The sequence below is a fragment of the Clinocottus analis genome, unplaced genomic scaffold, assembly GCF_023055335.1.
Source record: "Clinocottus analis isolate CAN_PGR_092001 unplaced genomic scaffold, fCliAna1.0.p SCAF_16, whole genome shotgun sequence".
NCBI lineage: Eukaryota > Metazoa > Chordata > Actinopteri > Perciformes > Cottidae > Clinocottus > Clinocottus analis.
The window spans coordinates 17663428-17682411 of record NW_027175887.1 but is presented as its reverse complement, the minus strand read 5'-3'; the positions used below and the strand labels follow the sequence as shown (position 1 = coordinate 17682411).

The following is an 18984-nucleotide window of genomic DNA, read 5'->3' as shown; positions in this document are numbered from 1 at the left end:
GATGAGACGCTGGAGGATGTCCTTGTGTTCTTTGAGGTTATGGTCCTTGGTTTTGTTGAAAATCCTGAAAAACAGCTTCTCAATGACTATCTGCACAAACATTTCCTTCTTTTCTTCCAGCGTGGGTTCTGATTCCAAAATGCTGCGATGTACGCCTCCTTCCGTTCTAGCGGCGGTGTCCTGTGTGCCAAGAATGTTTTTGAGCTTCTTCATCTCGTCTGTCATGTATGATGGAGATGAATTCATTGGGCTCGACATTTTTCTTTTCTTTCTTTTTACGATCGATGATCTTTTGTGTGATGAGCTCTGAAAGTTTCCTCAAAGTACGTTGGATTGAAACTTCTGGGCTTAAAGTGCGTTGGATTAAAACTTCTGGGCTTAAAGTGCGTTGGTCTAAAACTTCTCTGCAAGTATCTTGGTTTAAAACTTGTGTGTTTAAAACTTCTGAGTTGAAACTCCTGTCTTGAAAGGACGGGGCGGTTTATGGATCTGAAAGTTTTCTGTCTAATTACTAACTGTTTTGCTGACGCAAGTGTCACAACAAAATGGCTTTAATGTCTAAGCCCCGCCCCCCGTCCCCACCCCGCCTGGTTACCGTTGCTATGTCGGGAAAGACACATGATTGACAGTGTGAGCAAGAACGAGGGGGCGGGGCTTAGCAAAGTCTTTGTCCGAGATCGTTTGTCTTGCTTTTTTAAGTTAATATATATATATATATATATATATATATATATATATTTCTAAATTGAGAGTACAAGACATCCTGAACCGCACTGCTCCATACCACCCGTTGGTGGCGGTAACGCACCAATCGGTTGTTTTGCCAACCGCCAATAAAACCTTCAGAGAAGAAGAAATCTGTGTCATGCGCAGTAGCGGCCGGCTCGAGCTCGCAGGTTTAAACATGGCGGACCAAAACAAGGACACCGAGTCGAAGTTCAACAACGAAATATTAACGTGCGTGAGTTTCACTTACCGGGTAACGGTCGTACAGTTATCGACGAGTAGAGACAGACTCGCTAAACATCGTCCGTGTATATATATATATATATATATATATATATATATATATATATATATATATATATATATATATATATATATATATATATATATTAATGACCAGCGTTTAGAAAGTTACGAGTCTGTCTAACTGTCTGAAGACGTCATCCTGATCCCATACTTTCATTTAAGTAACTTAACATTTTCAATCGAGTACTATGATATATTTGTACAGCTTGTTGTTTATAGTATTGCTGAGGTAAAGGCTCTGAATACGTGATATTTCGAATACTGTATACATCTCCTAGTTAAATGACCAAAAGGCCCTATATATATATATATATATATATATATATATATATATATATATATATATATATATATATATATATACATATGTACTTAATAACCAGCAGACACATCCATATTGAAAATAATTAAAATTATTCGCAGCTTTACATATTATTGACTCCTCCATAAACATGAAATGGGAACAAAATATGTATTGTAACGTCCATGGCAGGAAGACTCACAGACGTTAGTCTCGTTCACTGGTTGGTTTATTAGACCAAGGTTCACACACAACTATTTGGTAATGGTGCTATTTGTTAACCTAGCCGACTTAAGCGTTTTTCACACACTACACCCCAGAGCCAACCACAACACACGTACCAGCCCCGAAAAACCCGCCTCTCCCCCTGCTCCACCAATCACAGGCCACAACCCCACCAAACAGACGCTGCTTTCCTGTGATTGGCCGGAGAGAGAGAGATCCCTGTCAGAACATCCCCCCTCCCAAACAGATACCTGTATAGGGTCGCTACACTATCCCCCCGTAACAAAGTCTCTTGCCCCCAAGGGACAACCTAAACAACCACACTACCCCAAAGAATGGACCCCACATGGAACAAAAAAATGTGTACCTATTTTTTTTTTTTTTTTTAAGGAGAGTTTTTTTTTTTTTTTTTTTTTTTAACCGGAAGATCAGGGTGGACTACCATCACTTCCAGTGAGACCAGGGCGCATTCTTGCCCTCTCTGGAACCTAAGGTCTCACTTCAACTATCAACCGTCCTCTATGGGGCAACAAAGTCTCTGAACCGGCCCGGGGTCCTTCTCTGTTTTTTCACACGACCCGTCTGAAGTACTGAGTCCGCTGGAGCAGAGATAGCGGGGGGAACTGCCTCCGACGCTGCCGGAACACCCCCGCTTCGGGCCTTCGATGAGTGTGTGTCGGGTGGACGCGGCGGAGCATTCGCCTGTGCCCCTGATGTCGGTGGAGACGCGACCCCTCTGTATGGGGCTAGACGGTCTCGGTGCAGTACCACTCTCCGTCCTTTGGGCGGTAACTGCAACCTGTAGACGACCTCGCCCACGCTCTCCAAGACTGTGCAGGGACCGACCCATTGGCTGTCCAGCTTTGGGCACCGACCCTTCTTTCGCTGTGGATTATAAACCCACACAAGCTCCCCAGCCCGAAAGTGCTGCCCTCTTTCCCTCACGTCATAGTTACGTTTCTGCCGAACACCAGCGCTGTGTTGCTGCTTCCTCGAAAACTCATGGGCAGATTCTAGGCGATCTTGCAGTCTCCTGGCGAACTCGGGGCCCGGGGGAGTGAACGAGGTTTCAGGTGGGCGGCCAAAAGCCATTTCTGCGGGGGTGCGCAGTTCTCTCCCCAGCATGAGGAGGGATGGTGTACAGGATGACGACTCCTGGACTGCCGAGCGACACGCCATGAGCACTAAGGGCAGGTGCTTGTCCCAGTCGCGCTGGTGCTGCGCAGTGAGAATGGCAAGCTGCTGACCCATGGTGCGGTGGAATCTCTCCACTAGCCCATCACTCTGCGGCCGCAGGGGAGAGGTGCGCGTCTTGTGCATGCCCAGGCGCTCACACATAACCGCAAACACCCGTGACTCGAAGTTCCTCCCCTGATCACTGTGAATGGTCTCCGGTACTCCAAAACGACTGAACATGCCTTCCACTAGCGTCTCCACGACCGTCTCTGCCTCTTGGTCGGGGATAGCGTACGCCTCAGGCCACTTGGTGAAGTAGTCGATGGCTGTGAGAACGTAGCGATTCCCTCCGTCCGAACGGGGCAGCGGCCCCACCACATCCACGGCTACTCGTTCCATTGGTGCCCCCACGAGAGACTGCTGTAGCGCCGCATGTGAGCGGCCTGGAGGTCCCTTTCGTGCTGTGCAGAGATCGCAGCGACGACAGAAATCCTCCACATCTCTCCTGCACTGCCCCCAGTAGAAGCCCTGGCGTAGGCGACGTAGTGTTTTGGACACCCCGAAGTGCCCTGACCCTGCAGCCCCGTGCATAGACTCTAGCACCGCGACACGCAGCCCCTTGGGGACCACCATCTGCCATTTTGCCTCCCCTGTTGCTGGCTCCTTCCAGGCCCGCTGGAGTACGCCCAGACTCAGGCGTAGTGATTCGAATTGTGACCACAGCCCTTTGAGGGATTTGGAGGACCCGGCTACCTCCTCCCACTGCGGCCGCTGCCCGGCGCCCACCCACTGTATGGCCGCGTGTACGTCCGTGTCCTGACTCTGTTGGCGTTTCCACTCGACCAGGTCCACCGCATGCCGCTCCGTGACCTCCTCCAGTCGTCTTACCACCGCACAGTCCCCCTCCTCCTCTCTCAGGTCCTGCTCTCTGGACTCCCTTCGGTCACAATACCGGCACTCGTCTACGGCACAAGGGCGCCTTGAGAGCGCGTCGGCGTTGGTGTGTCGTGCCCCGGCCCGATGCTCCACGACGAACTGAAAGGATTGGAGCTCCTCCAGCCACCTGGCCACCTGCCCCTCCGGCTCTTTGAATGACATGAGCCACTGCAGAGCCGCATGGTCCGTCCTCACGGTGAACGCCCACACAGGTAGTATTTGAAGTGACGGACTGACAGCACGACCGCCAGGAGCTCCCTGCGGGTGACGCAGTAGCGGCGCTCAGCTTTGTTGAATGACCGACTGAAATACGCCACCACCCGTTCTCCGTCTGGTCTTAACTGCGAGAGCACCCCCCCGATGCCCCTCCCGCTGGCGTCCGTGTCCAAGGTAAAAGGCAAGTTGGGGTCGGCGGCGGCCAGCACCGGAGCCTTAATCAGGGACCCCCGCAGACTGTCAAACGCTGCCTGGCACTCCTCTGTCCAGGAGAACTCCCTGTCCTTCTGGAGCAACTGAAACAGTGGCGCCGCTGTCCCCCCGAATCCCTTTACAAACCTCCTGTAATACGAGGACAGGCCCAGGAAGCTCTTTAGCTGTTTCGGATTGGTGGGAGTAGGCCAGTTGGCCACTGCCTGCACTTTCTCCTGCAAGGTGCCGACGCCTTCGGCTCCTACCCTGTGCCCCAGGAAGGACACCTCCCTCTGAAGAAAGTGGCACTTCTCCGGGTGCAGTTTCAGGCCCGCTGACCTGATCCTGCCCAGCGCTAACCGCAGTGATGCCAGTGCGCACTCGAACGAGTTGCCATGTGCCAGGATGTCATCCAAGTAGACCAGGCACTGCTCACGGGGAACCCCTTCCAACACCCTGTCCATTAACCGAACGAATGTGGCAGGGGCATTGCACAGTCCAAAACTCAGGACCTTAAACTGCCACAGGCCCCGTCCGGTGCAGAACGCCGTCTTTGGTCGGGACTCCGGAGCGAGCGGAACCTGATAGTAGCCGCTGCGCAGGTCCAGTGAGGAGAACCATGAGGACCCTGAGACCAGGTCCAGGGACTCATCGATCCGGGGCAGTGGGTACGAATCTTTCCGGGTTACCCCATTCACCGGCCTGTAGTCGGCGCAGAGTCTCCAGCCCCGTGTCTTCTTCGGCACCATGACCACAGCGGCCGCCCACGGACTGTCTGAAGGCTCTATAATGCCGGCTTGGAGCATGCCTGCAACCGATTCATCGCAAGCATGTTGGCGCGCTAGTGGGAGGCGGCGGGGGCGGCACTTAATAGGCCTTGCGTCCCCTGTGTCTATCACATGCACTGCTAGGTGAGTTTGTCCTACCTCTTCTTCGTTTCTGGCGAAGATGCCCCGGAACTCCCATAGCACCTGCCACAGCTGCTCCTGCTGGCGGGGGTGCAACCCGTCCCGGTTCTTGTCCCATATTGCTCTCATCGCTGCCAGCAATTCTTGGTCCTCTTCCTGCACAGTGGGGTCAGCCACAGCTGCGCTAACGCCCGATTCTGAGGAAACAGAGGGGGACAAATCTTCGGGTTCCACCTCTGTCGCACTTGCTGATGGGACAGACAGGGGCAGAGTAGGGGAGACGGTGGGGCTCATTTTGATGCACGGCCCTTTTTGGAAGCTCACTGTGCCCTGTTGAAGGTCCAGCTGGCAGCCCGCGGCCTTCAAAAAGTCCAGACCTAATATGCACGGGTCTTGTACTGTTGCTACCCACACCAGGTGGCACACGGTCACCCCCCCCACCGATAATGTCAGCCTCGCTCTGCCCTCCATGGGAGCCAACTCTCCCGTGACCGTGCGCAGACGCACCGAGGTGGGGTCAAGTACAGAGTTAACTGGAACCATCTCCGGTCTTACTAATGTCACTGTTGACCCAGTGTCCACCAAAGCCATGCAGGCCACTCCTTCCACCATCACTGAGACATAATAAGAGTCGCCCTTACCCGTACGCCCCACCGCCACTACAGGCTCCAGACCCGAGACGACATCCGATCCTGCGGCACACAGAGCCTGACTCCCCCGGTTGTGCTGCTGGGCCCCCTCCTCCGTTGTAGGGGACTGTGAGCCTGGGGTTGGAGTTGTCGTCGGGGTCCGCATCTTCTCCTTTATGCGGGCCCCGAACCGTTTCCCTGCGACCTGCTTGACGTGGGGCACTCTCGGGCTAGGTGCCCCGGTTGTCCACACCCCCAGCAAAGCCTTGGACCTGGCCATGGCCGGTTGGTTTGCTGCAGCGACACAGCTCTGATCAACTCAGTCATCTCGGTCAGCCATGCCGGTCTCTCCTCCTCAGCAGGCCTCGCCATCGCAGTCCTCACAGTCTGTAGTCCTTCTCTCCGACCGTCTCCGGCTACTACACTCCCCACATTCTCCCTTTCCACAGCCATCTCTAAGGCCGCCTGGAGGGACTGTGGGTGCTGCAGCTGCACTTGAACCCGTAAGTCTGCTGGATGGATGGCCCGAATAAACTGGTCCCGTGCCAGCTCGCTTTGAACTGAAGGAGGCATATGGCTGTACGCCCTTCGTGATAGACTCTCCACGTCGTTAGCTAACGTACGCAGCGGCTCTCCTGGTTTTCTGCAGCGGTTGTTCAGCTCGTTACGCAGTAATCCCGGCTGCACGCACTGCCCAAACCGTCTCTGAAGGGACCCCACCAGTGCGTTGTAGTCTTGCCTTTCTTCCGGGCTCAGCAAAAGCAGGCACGATAAAGCATCGTCTGTAAGACACAGCGCCAGCTGCAGGGCTTTTGTCTTTATAGGCCACTCGGCGGCATTGGCCAGCAGCTCGAATTGAGCCAGGAAAGCCTCCCAGTCCGACCGACCCGCGTACCTGGGTGTCTTTATTGCCGGAACTGCCACGGTGCGCCAAGCGCTGCTGTTGTCGCGCTCATTCTCCGGAGAAACGGCGCGAATCGCCGGCGACGGGCTCATACCTGCGTCCCGAGCCATCCTCACCGTAGCCTCTCTCAGGCGGTCCCGCGCCTCCCTGAAGCTCGTGGACGCGCCGTCAGTCCCCCCGACAGCTCCTTTCTCCTCCATGCTTCTGTCTTCCTCCTTCACCCTCGTTCCCCAGCCGCGGTCCATTGTCGCTCGCGAGCTATCCACTAGCTCCGCTCGGTTAGCTCGCTCGGTTAGCCGCTTCTCCTCCATGCTTCTGTCTTCCTCCTTCACCCTCGTTCCCCAGCCGCGGTCCATTGTCGCTCGCGAGCTATCCACTAGCTCCGCTCGGTTAGCTCGCTCGGTTAGCCGCTGTCCCGGCTCGAATCCGCTCCACAACGGCTTACTCACGTCCGGTAAATCACTTCTGACACCAGTGTAACGTCCACGGCAGGAAGACTCACAGACGTTAGTCTCGTTCACTGGTTGGTTTATTAGACCAAGGTTCACACACAACTATTTGGTAATGGTGCTATTCGTTAACCTAGCCGACTTAAGCGTTTTTCACACACTACACCCCAGAGCCAACCACAACACACGTACCAGCCCCGAAAAACCCGCCTCTCCCCCTGCTCCACCAATCACAGGCCACAACCCCACCAAACAGACGCTGCTTTCCTGTGATTGGCCGGAGAGAGAGAGATCCCTGTCAGAACATCCCCCCTCCCAAACAGATACCTGTATAGGGTCGCTACAGTATAATGGTATGCATCTTTAAATATAAATACATACCATTATATTATCTTGATCACATACTTTCAACTAAGTAACATTTTCAATGCAGTACTTTTATATATTTGTACAGGTTGGTGTTGATAGTGTTATTGACGTAAAGGCTCTGAATACTCAACATTGTGAATATTGTGTCTTTTATACATCTCCTGGTTAAATGACCAAAAGGTCCTGAAGCTTTCTCTCTCCCTTTTGAATCCCAGTCCGTCTGAGCTGTTCGCCGCTCGGTCGCGTAGCCGCAAGATCCCGGTCCGAGGGCAGAAGGACTTCTTCCCCGACGACTCGGACGAGCAAAGACAGCGACTGGAGAAGAGTCTGAACGAGCACTGGAGCCTCATATCGGAGGAGAGGGTGGAGAAGCTGTGAGTGACGGCCGAGAGCCGCCGTCTATACAGTACCTTTACTGTACTACATCCAAGAGGTACATACAGTAATTTTACTGTACTACATCTTAGAGGTATATACAGTACTTATAGTGTACTACATCTCAGAGGTTCATGCAGTACTTGTAGTGCACTACATCTCAGAGGTACATGCAGTACTTATAGTGTACTACATTCAGTACTTATACTGTAGTACATGCAGTACATGTACTGTAATACATCCAAGGGTACATGCAGTACTTTACTGTACTACATCTAAGAGGTACATGTAGTACTTATCGTGTACGACATCTCAGAGGTACATGCAGTACTTATAGTGTACTACATGCAGTACTTGGACTGTAGTACATCCAAGGTGTACATGCAGTACTTTCCTGTACAACATGTTAGAGGTACATACAGTACCTTTACTGTACTACATCTAAGAGGTACATACAGTAATTTTACCGTATGTACCTCTTAGAGGTACATACATTACTTATAGTGTACTACATCTCAGAGGGACATGCAGTACTTATAGTGTACTACATCTCAGAGGTACATGCAGTACTTATAGTGTACTACATCTCAGAGGGACATGCAGTACTTATAGTGTACTACATCTCAGAGGTACATGCAGTACTTATAGTGTACTACATCTCAGAGGTACATGCAGTACTTATAGTGTACTACATCTCAGAGGTACATGCAGTACTTATAGTGTACTACATCTCAGAGGGACATACAGTACTTATAGTGTACTACATCTCAGAGGTACATGCAGTACTTATAGTGTACTACATCTCAGAGGTACATGCAGTACTTATAGTTCATATATATATATAATTCACAGAACACAAGTCTGAATATTGGTCTTAGGTTTTAAATTAAAAAGGTAAATCATTTATCTGAAAGCTTTATTTCATTTAGGATTTAAGAGTTTTCACGTTACAAACATCAGGAAACATTCTAAAATACAAATATAAAGTTGAGTAAATTCAGTTTTATTTAGTTTGTGTATTGCTCTGCATGTTTGGGAACCGGATCACCCGGAGAAAGAGTTCATCACTGTGGGGAAACCCGGATCACCCGGGAAAAAAAAACTAGAAAGATGAGAGTTTCTTTTTTGTTACGTCACGCATGAGGATGGAAAGTTCTTCTGCTTCATACAGACTCTGAAAATGTGGAAAGAAAACCGGATCACCCGGGAAAAAATCTAGAAAGATTTCTCTTTTGTTTGTTGCGTCACGCAGCGGTTAAACATGAGAGGATGGAAAGTTCTTCTGCTTCATACAGGTCTGGAAAGAAAAGCGGATCACCCGGGAAAGAAAAACTGAAACCATGAGAGTTTCTTCTTTGTTTGTTGCATCACGCAAGTCGATGGAATTGCCTTTTTTCTTCTTTTTTTTTTTTTGGTCTTTGAAAATGTGGATAAAAAAAACGGATCGCCCAGAAAAAAACCCAAAACGACGCCTCGATCACATGACACTATCTCGGTGTCTTCACTTGGAGTTGGATGAGAACAAGTTTGTCCTTTTGGGCGTCGCGCGGCAGTTGAAAGCGTAGACGATGGACGTCACGATGGCCTCGTCCTCCATTTTCAAAGACATCAGCACCCGATCCGCACTGCCCAGCTGTTTGCACAGGTCTTTGAAAGCGATCTTGTCGAAGTCTTGCAGGTTTTTCTGTGAGAGCTCAAAGTCAACGCCCTCGACTTCAGCCCAGGTCCTTTCCATGAGACGCGTGAGGATGTCGTTGTCGTCCCTCATCTTAAGGCAGTGTGTTTTCTTAGAAATCCTGGTAAACAGCTTCTCAATGACGACCTCAACGAACGCTTTCTTGCGTACGTCCTGCGTGGGGTCAAACTCAAAGACCGGGATCGTGAGCGGTTCAATCATCTCATCCGACGGGTCCTTTTCCACCTCGGCTGGATCCTCCATGACACCGACCCGATGTCTTCTCTGGCACACGGATGTGAAGAGGTTGCAGATGCGCTGCAGCATCGTCACTTTTGGCGCCGCGGAGCGGTCGAAGACTGAGACGATGGAATTGAAGATCACGTCGTCCTCCCTTTTCAAAGACAGCAGCACCTGATCCGCGCTGCCCAGCTGTTTGCACAGGTCCTTGAAAATGATTTTGTCGAACTTCGCCAGGTTTTTCTGCGAGGGCTGAAAGTCGACACCGTGGACTTCGGCCCACGTCCTTTCGATGAGACGCTGGAGGATGTCCTTGTGTTCTTTGAGGTTATGGTCCTTGGTTTTGTTGAAAATCCTGCAAAACAGCTTCTCAATGACTATCTGCACAAACATTTCCTTCTTTTCTTCCAGCGTGGGTTCTGATTCCAAAATGCTGCGATGTACGCCTCCTTCCGTTCTAGCGGCGGTGTCCTCAGATTCAAAGTCGAGATAATTCCCAGTTCTTTCATTGAAAGACGGCTCTTCTTCGATCACCATTTCTATTTCTTGGTCTGGTGTCGAACTTCTTTTCGGTGATCGGCACACGACGACCTTTTTCACTAAGAAGTTCTTCATCATTTTGACAGCATGCACGACCATCATGTGGAGCCGTTTGGGGCACGTCGGTACCGCAGACTGTGGATTGTTGACCGTGTCTGCCACCTCTTCGTTTATCAACTTCTGTAAGCTGTCAGCGTTTTTACATTGGATGTTGTTGTTGATGTCTAGTGCACTTTTAAATGTGTCTGTGACGAGGTTTCCCAGATTCGCCTTAATTTCTTCCTCCGAGAACATGCTTCTCCAGGTGTTGGTGAGGAAGACCTTCGACAAAGTATTGCAGATCTGCAGCAGCAACTCTGACAACTGAAGATTGGTGGATTCATCCGGAGTGCATGATTTCAACAGCTCCCACTGTTCTTCTGTCAAGCATTTGAAAAAGGAATGGACCTGTGTGCCAAGAATGTTTTTGAGCTTCTTCACCTCGTCTGTCATGTGTGATGGAGATGAATTCATTGGGCTCGACATTTTTCTTTCTTTTTTTTTTTTACGATCGATGATCTTTTGTGTGATGAGCTCTGAAAGTTTCCTTAAAGTACGTTGGATTAAAACTTCTGGGCTTAAAGTGCGTTGGTCTAAAACTTCTCTGCAAGTATCTTGGTTTAAAACTTGTGTGTTTAAAACTTCTGAGTTAAAACTCCTGTCTTGAAAGGACGGGGCGGTTTATGGATCTGAAAGTTTTCTGTCTAATTACTAACTGTTTTGCTGACGCAAGTGTCACAACAATACGGCTTTAATGTCTAAGCCCCGCCCCCCGTCCCCACCCCGCCAGGTTACCGTTGCTATGCCGGGAAAGACACATGATTGACAGTGTGAGCACGAACGAGGGGGCGGGGCTTAGCGAAGTCTTTGTGCGAGATCGTTTGTCATGCTTTTTTAAATAAAATAAAAAACATATATATTTTTCTATATTGAGAGTACAAGACATCTTGACCCGCACTGCTCCATACCACCCGTTGGTGGCGGTAACGCACCAATCGGTTGCTTTGCCAACCGCCGATAAAACCTTCAGAGAAGAAGAAATCTGTGTCATGCGCAGTAGCGGCCGGCTCGAGCTCGCAGGTTTAAACATGGCGGACCAAAACAAGGACACCGAGTCGAAGTTCTACAACGAAATATTAACGTGCGTGAGTTTCACTTACCGGGTAACGGTCGTACAGTTATCGACGAGCAGAGATAGACTCGCTAAACATCGTCCGTATATATATTTATATGTTATATATTTAGATTGTGCTGCGTGAGATTGACACTTTACATGACCAGCGTTTACAAGTTACGAGTCTGTCTGTCTGTCTGAAGACGTCATCCTGATCCCATACTTTCATTGAAGTAACTTAACATTTTCAATCTAGTACTATGATATATTTGTACTGCTTGTTGTTTATAGTATTGCTGAGGTAAAGGCTCTGAATACGTGATATTTCGAATACTGTGTACTGTATATGTATACATCTCCTAGTTAAATGACCAAAATGCCCTATATATATATATATATATATATATATATATATATATATATATATATATATATATATATATATATATATATATAAACATGAAATGGTAAGAAAATATGTATAATGGTATGCATCTTTAAATATAAATACATACCATTATACGAGAAAGAGAGAGAAATATCCTGATCACATACTTTCATTTAAGTAACATTGTCAATGCAGTACTTTTATATATTTGTACAGCTTGGTGTTGATAGTGTTACTGAGGTAAAGGCTCTGAATACGCAACATTTTGTTTACTACATCTCAGAGGTACATGCACTACTTATAGTGTACTACATCTCAGAGGGACATGCAGTACTTATTGTTTACTACATCTCAGAGGCACATGCAGTACTTATAGTGTACTACATCTCAGAGGTACATGCAGTACTTATAGTGTACTACATCTCAGAGGTACATGCAGTACTTATAGTGTACGACATCTCAGAGGGACATGCAGTACTTATAGTGTACTACATCTCAGAGGGACATACAGTACTTATAGTGTACTACATCTCAGAGGTACATGCAGTACTTATAGTGTACTACATCTCAGAGGGACATGCAGTACTTATAGTTCATATATATATAATTCACAGAACACAAGTCTGAATATTGGTCTTAGGTTTTAAATTAAAAAGGTAAATCATTTATCTGAAAGCTTTATTTCATTTAGGATTTAAGAGTTTTCACGTTACAAACATCAGGAAACATTCTAAAATACAAATATAAAGTTGAGTAAATTCAGTTTTATTTAGTTTGTGTATTGCTCTGCATGTTTGGGAACCGGATCACCCGGAGAAAGAGTTCATCACTGTGGGGAAACCCGGATCACCCGGGAAAAAAAAACTAGAAAGATGAGAGTTTCTTTTTTGTTACGTCACGCATGAGGATGGAAAGTTCTTCTGCTTCATACAGACTCTGAAAATGTGGAAAGAAAACCGGATCACCCGGGAAAAAATCTAGAAAGATTTCTCTTTTGTTTGTTGCGTCACGCAGCGGTTAAATATGAGAGGATGGAAAGTTCTTCTGCTTCATACAGGTCTGGAAAGAAAAGCGGATCACCCGGGAAAGAAAAACTGAAACCATGAGAGTTTCTTCTTTGTTTGTTGCATCACGCAAGTCGATGGAATTGCCTTTTTTCTTCTTTTTTTTTTTTTGGTCTTTGAAAATGTGGATAAAAAAAACGGATCGCCCAGAAAAAAACCCAAAACGACGCCTCGATCACATGACACTATCTCGGTGTCTTCACTTGGAGTTGGATGAGAACAAGTTTGTCCTTTTGGGCGTCGCGCGGCAGTTGAAAGCGTAGACGATGGACGTCACGATGGCCTCGTCCTCCATTTTCAAAGACATCAGCACCCGATTCGCACTGCCCAGCTGTTTGCACAGGTCTTTGAAAGCGATCTTTTCGAAGTCTTGCAGGTTTTTCTGTGAGAGCTCAAAGTCAACGCCCTCGACTTCAGCCCAGGTCCTTTCCATGAGACGCGTGAGGATGTCGTTGTCGTCCTTCATCTTAAGGCAGTGTGTTTCCTTAGAAATCCTGGTAAACAGCTTCTCAATGACGACCTCTACGAACGCTTTCTTGCGTACGTCCTGCGTGGGGTCAAACTCAAAGACCGGGATCGTGAGCGGTTCAATCATCTCATCCGACGGGTCCTTTTCCACCTCGGCTGGATCCTCCACGACACCGACCCGATGTCTTCTCTGGCACACGGATGTGAAGAGGTTGCAGATGCGCTGCAGCATCGTCACTTTTGGCGCCGCGGAGCGGTCGAAGACTGAGACGATGGAATTGAAGATCACGTCGTCCTCCCTTTTCAAAGACAGCAGCACCTGATCCGCGCTGCCCAGCTGTTTGCACAGGTCCTTGAAAATGATTTTGTCGAACTTCGCCAGGTTTTTCTGCGAGGGCTGAAAGTCGACACCGTGGACTTCGGCCCACGTCCTTTCGATGAGACGCTGGAGGATGTCCTTGTGTTCTTTGAGGTTATGGTCCTTGGTTTTGTTGAAAATCCTGAAAAACAGCTTCTCAATGACTATCTGCACAAACATTTCCTTCTTTTCTTCCAGCGTGGGTTCTGATTCCAAAATGCTGCGATGTACGCCTCCTTCCGTTCTAGCGGCGGTGTCCTCAGATTCAAAGTCGAGATAATTCCCAGTTCTTTCATTGAAAGACGGCTCTTCTTTGATCATCATTTCCATCTCTTGGTCTGGTGTCGAACTTCTTTTCGGTGATCGGCACACGACGACCTTTTTCACTAAGAAGTTCTTCATCATTTTGACAGCATGCACGACCATCATGTGGAGCCGTTTGGGGCACGTCGGTACCGCAGACTGTGGATTGTTGACCGTGTCTGCCACCTCTTCGTTTATCAACTTCTGTAAGCTGTCAGCGTTTTTACATTGGATGTTGTTGTTGATGTCTAGTGCACTTTTAAATGTGTCTGTGACGAGGTTTCCCAGATTCGCCTGAATTTCTTCCTCCGAGAACATGCTTCTCCAGGTGTTGGTGAGGAAGACCTTCGACAAAGTATTGCAGATCTGCAGCAGCAACTCTGACAACTGAAATTTGGTGGATTCATCCGGAGTGCATGATTTCAACAGCTCCCACTGTTCTTCTGTCAAGCATTTGAAAAAGGAATGGACCTGTATGCCAAGAATGTTTTTGAGCTTCTTCATCTCGTCTGTCATGTGTGATGGAGATGAATTCATTGGGCTCGACATTTTTCTTTTTTTGTTTACGATCGATGATCTTTTGTGTGATGAGCTCTGAAAGTTTCCTCAAAGTATGTTGGATTAAAACTTCTGGGCTTAAAGTGCGTTGGATTAAAACTTCTGGGCTTAAAGTGCGTTGGTCTAAAACTTCTCTGCAAGTATCTTGGTTTAAAACTTGTGTGTTTAAAACTTCTGAGTTAAAACTCCTGTCTTGAAAGGACGGGGCGGTTTATGGATCTGAAAGTTTTCTGTCTAATTACTAACTGTTTTGCTGACGCAAGTGTCACAACAATACGGCTTTAATGTCTAAGCCCCGCCCCCCGTCCCCACCCCGCCAGGTTACCGTTGCTATGCCGGGAAAGACACATGATTGACAGTGTGAGCACGAACGAGGGGGCGGGGCTTAGCGAAGTCTTTGTGCGAGATCGTTTGTCATGCTTTTTTAAATAAAATAAAAAACATATATATTTTTCTATATTGAGAGTACAAGACATCCTGAACCGCACTGCTCCATACCACCCGTTGGTGGCGGTAACGCACCAATCGGTTGTTTTGCCAACCGCCGATAAAACCTTCAGAGAAGAAGAAATCTGTGTCATGCGCAGTAGCGGCCGGCTCGAGCTCGCAGGTTTAAACATGGCGGACCAAAACAAGGACACCGAGTCGAAGTTCTACAACGAAATATTAACGTGCGTGAGTTTCACTTACCGGGTAACGGTCGTACAGTTATCGACGAGCAGAGATAGACTCGCTAAACATCGTCCGTATATATATTTATATGTTATATATTTAGATTGTGCTGCGTGAGATTGACACTTTACATGACCAGCGTTTAGAAAGTTACGAGTCTGTCTAACTGTCTGAAGACGTCATCCTGATCCCATACTTTCATTTAAGTAACTTAACATTTTCAATCGAGTACTATGATATATTTGTACAGCTTGTTGTTTATAGTATTGCTGAGGTAAAGGCTCTGAATACGTGATATTTCGAATACTGTGTACTGTATATGTATACATCTCCTAGTTAAATGACCAAAAGGCCCTATATATATATATATATATATATATATATATATATATATATATATATATATATATATATATATATATACATACATATGTACTTAATAACCAGCAGACACATCCATATTGAAAATAATTAAAATTATTCGCAGCTTTACATATTATTGACTCCTCCATAAACATGAAATGGGAACAAAATATGTATAATGGTATGCATCTTTAAATATAAATACATACCATTATATTATCTTGATCACATACTTTCAACTAAGTAACATTTTCAATGCAGTACTTTTATATATTTGTACAGGTTGGTGTTGATAGTGTTATTGACGTAAAGGCTCTGAATACTCAACATTGTGAATATTGTGTCTTTTATACATCTCCTGGTTAAATGACCAAAAGGTCCTGAAGCTTTCTCTCTCCCTTTTGAATCCCAGTCCGTCTGAGCTGTTCGCCGCTCGGTCGCGTAGCCGCAAGATCCCGGTCCGAGGGCAGAAGGACTTCTTCCCCGACGACTCGGACGAGCAAAGACAGCGACTGGAGAAGAGTCTGAACGAGCACTGGAGCCTCATATCGGAGGAGAGGGTGGAGAAGCTGTGAGTGACGGCCGAGAGCCGCCGTCCAGATGCGTACGAGCTGGTTCCTTTTTCTTCTTCTGGTGATGTGAAGTATTTGTCTACTTTTGTTTCACTGCAGAGGAAACCTGGTGAAGGCCACATGGATTCCAAGTCAGCGGATGGTCGAGCTTCAGTCTCCAGCTGTGAGTTCTGCAAACACACACACACACACACACACACACACACACACACACACACACACACACACACACACGAGAGAGCTGCACGATTATGGACAACACCATCAGATATACTTAATGTTATACTTCTATTTGTTATCGTTTTAAAAGTGTTTTTTCTTCTTCATAAAAACAGATATTAGGAAATAAAAGATAGTTTTAATTATGGTAGTCGCCCCCTGGTGGTCAGGAAAGTGAATGCAGCTTTAACACATGAAGCATGGACTTCTATACAACCAGAGGAGTCGCCCCCTGGTGGTCAGGAGAGAGAATGCAGCTTTAACACATGAAGCATAGACTTCTATACAACCAGAGGAGTCGCCCACTGGTGGTCATGAGAGAGAATGCAGCTTCAACACATGAAGCATGTACTTCTATACAACCAGAGGAGTCGCTCCCTGGTGGTCAGGAGAGAGAATGCAGCTTTAACACATGAAGCATAGACTTCTATACAACCAGAGGAGTCGCTCCCTGGTGGTCAGGAGAGAGAATGCAGCTTTAACACATGAAGCATAGACTTCTATACAACCAGAGGAGTCGCTCCCTGGTGGTCAGGAGAGAGAATGCAGCTTTAACACATGAAGCATAGGTCGGTCATAACTTGTTGTTGTTTTCATAATAAAAGGGCAAGTTCTGGCAGACGATGGGCTTTTCTGCCTCCGGCAAGCAGTGCCTCCTCCCCGAAGAGGCTCTCTACTTGATGGAGTGTGTGAGTGGCAGATCCAAGCTGTGGTTTTCCCATCATCCTTTGTGTTATCACCGCGTGTTTACACGGCACTTGTGCCGTGTCGGGTGGTGATGGATGTCGTCTGTGAGCAGGGCAGCCTGCAGGTGTTCCACCGTCAGCTGCCGCTGAGCATCCAGGACGGCTACGAGTGCTTCCTGTCCTCCGGCCCGCCGAGCCTCCTGCAGTACCAGGTGTTCTCTCACCTGAAGAGGCTCGGCTACGTGGTGCTCCGCTTCCAGCCCAGGTAACGGGACGGGGCTTGGGAATATAAGAGCATAGACCCTTATGTGCTGTTGTTAAGTATCGTGTGTGTGCGTTCTCACAGCTCTCAGTCGTCCTATGCCAGGCAGCTGAATCTTCCTCAGTCACGTGACCGAGCGGAGAAACGCGTGAAGAGGAAGCGCAGCGACGACGCGACACCCAGGTGCATCACGGGAGTCACTTCCTTTGTCTCAGTTTAACATTCTAGTTTTCTTTCTAGATGTTTTTAGAAATCAAGTAAAATGTTTTTTTTCAGTATAAATTGACAAAAGAAGGTCTGACATTGGGGACATTTCTTCAGTAAAAGCGGATGTTTGAAACAACGCTTTAAACAGAGCATTGAGGGCGGAGTTTTCCTTTTATTTCCTTTTCTCTTGCCGTAGTCACACGGAGGCGCCGGAAGAGTCCACGGCTGTCAGAATGGAGGAGGACAAAAAGCATCCGGAGACGCCGGGCTCCCAGAACGCCGGTCCAGCGGGCGGAGGCGGGACCTGGTGGACGACGGATGTCCTCGGGGACCAATCGGACCACCGGCCGCCCCCCTCCGGTTTCTCTCCCTCCCGTCGGGACCTCGGCTCCGTCCTCTTCCCCGACCTGGGCTCCGGGCATCGGCTCCCCGGCGGCCGCCTGGCCCCGCCGGACCCCTCGCTGCTCCCCGGCGGTTTGGCCGTGGGCGTCTGCGACGTCGACGCCTGGAGGCGGAGGATCAATCTGAGGGACGTGAAGACGACCCCGCGGGAAGAGGAACGCCGGAGGCGCCGGTGGGACGTCAACAAGGACCGAGAGGTTCGTGGAACTTCGATATCTCGTTTGTGTTTACTGTCAACAACAAAGGCAGGGCTTCTTACGGTCATGGAGAAGTCCTGGAGTTGTAAAATGGTTATTTCCCGGCCTGGAAAAGGCATTGGAAATTAAAAATTAAACCCCAAAAGTTGTGTAAAAGTCGTGTAAATTTGTTATATTCATGTGTTCATGACGTTCATTCACGCTGAGTTTAAAACTATTGTCTCTCATTCATTTGTGTCATTTAAGGTTCACTGTATGCTTTGAATCCTCATTGTTAGTTTAAATACTACATTTTATCACTTTTACTGTTTACACACACATTTCACAGAATCTTTGCTCATGGAAACTTGGTTCCACGTCCTAAAAATGTGTTTAAAAGTCATGGAATTCTATTGGTCACAATGTGTATGACCCCTGAAGGGGGAGGAGTCACGTCGTGAGTTTACTTCCAGGTTCGGTGGTGCAGAAACTGGGCGGAGTATCGAGCGCTTCTGGAGCGCCGTCGGGGGAGGAGCCACGGCCGACCGGCGCACCTGTGGAGCCGTGAGGTCACGCCCCTTCACGATCCCACAGAGCCCATTTCCACCGGTGAGCCTGGTGACATCATACTTGTACTATAAAGTACTTCATATTGTTCCAGAGGTTTCAGTCTCTGGCGACTCCTGGTGTCTCATTCAAGTGTGTTTTGTGTTTGTTGCAGCGGAGCTGCAGGATAAACTCAGTGTGATCGAATCTACACATCTACTGGAGGGAGCGTCCAGGTAAAACACCTTCTACTTATAGTGAAACACCTTCTACTTATAGTGAAACACCTTCTACTCATAGTGAAACACCTTCTACTCATAGTGAAACACCTTCTACTTATAGTGAAACACCTTCTACTTATAGTGAAACACCTTCTACTTATAGTGAAACACCTTCTACTTATAGTGAAACACCTTCTAC

At 48.0% G+C, this 18984-nt stretch overlaps 1 protein-coding gene across 3 annotated transcripts in view; it reads left to right on the top strand.

The window, feature by feature from the left end:
- The first annotated feature begins 864 nt into the window (after nt 1-864).
- The window catches only part of tsen54 (TSEN54 tRNA splicing endonuclease subunit), a 20759-nt gene continuing 2639 nt past the window's right edge, over nt 865-18984 (top strand). The window contains exons 1-10 of one of the 3 annotated variants that reach the window (XM_068578634.1): nt 865-957; nt 7553-7711; nt 15907-16065; nt 16166-16229; nt 16891-16974; nt 17085-17236; nt 17318-17416; nt 17637-18039; nt 18492-18627; nt 18740-18800. In XM_068578634.1, the coding sequence (XP_068434735.1) occupies nt 866-957; nt 7553-7711; nt 15907-16065; nt 16166-16229; nt 16891-16974; nt 17085-17236; nt 17318-17416; nt 17637-18039; nt 18492-18627; nt 18740-18800 (1409 nt within the window). In that variant the 5' untranslated portion in view covers nt 865. Of the gene's footprint in view, nt 958-7552; nt 7771-14849; nt 15131-15906; nt 16066-16165; nt 16230-16890; nt 16975-17084; nt 17237-17317; nt 17417-17636; nt 18040-18491; nt 18628-18739; nt 18801-18984 lie in introns of those variants that run through there. The other 2 variants (XM_068578636.1, XM_068578635.1) reach the window with 2 other exon arrangements.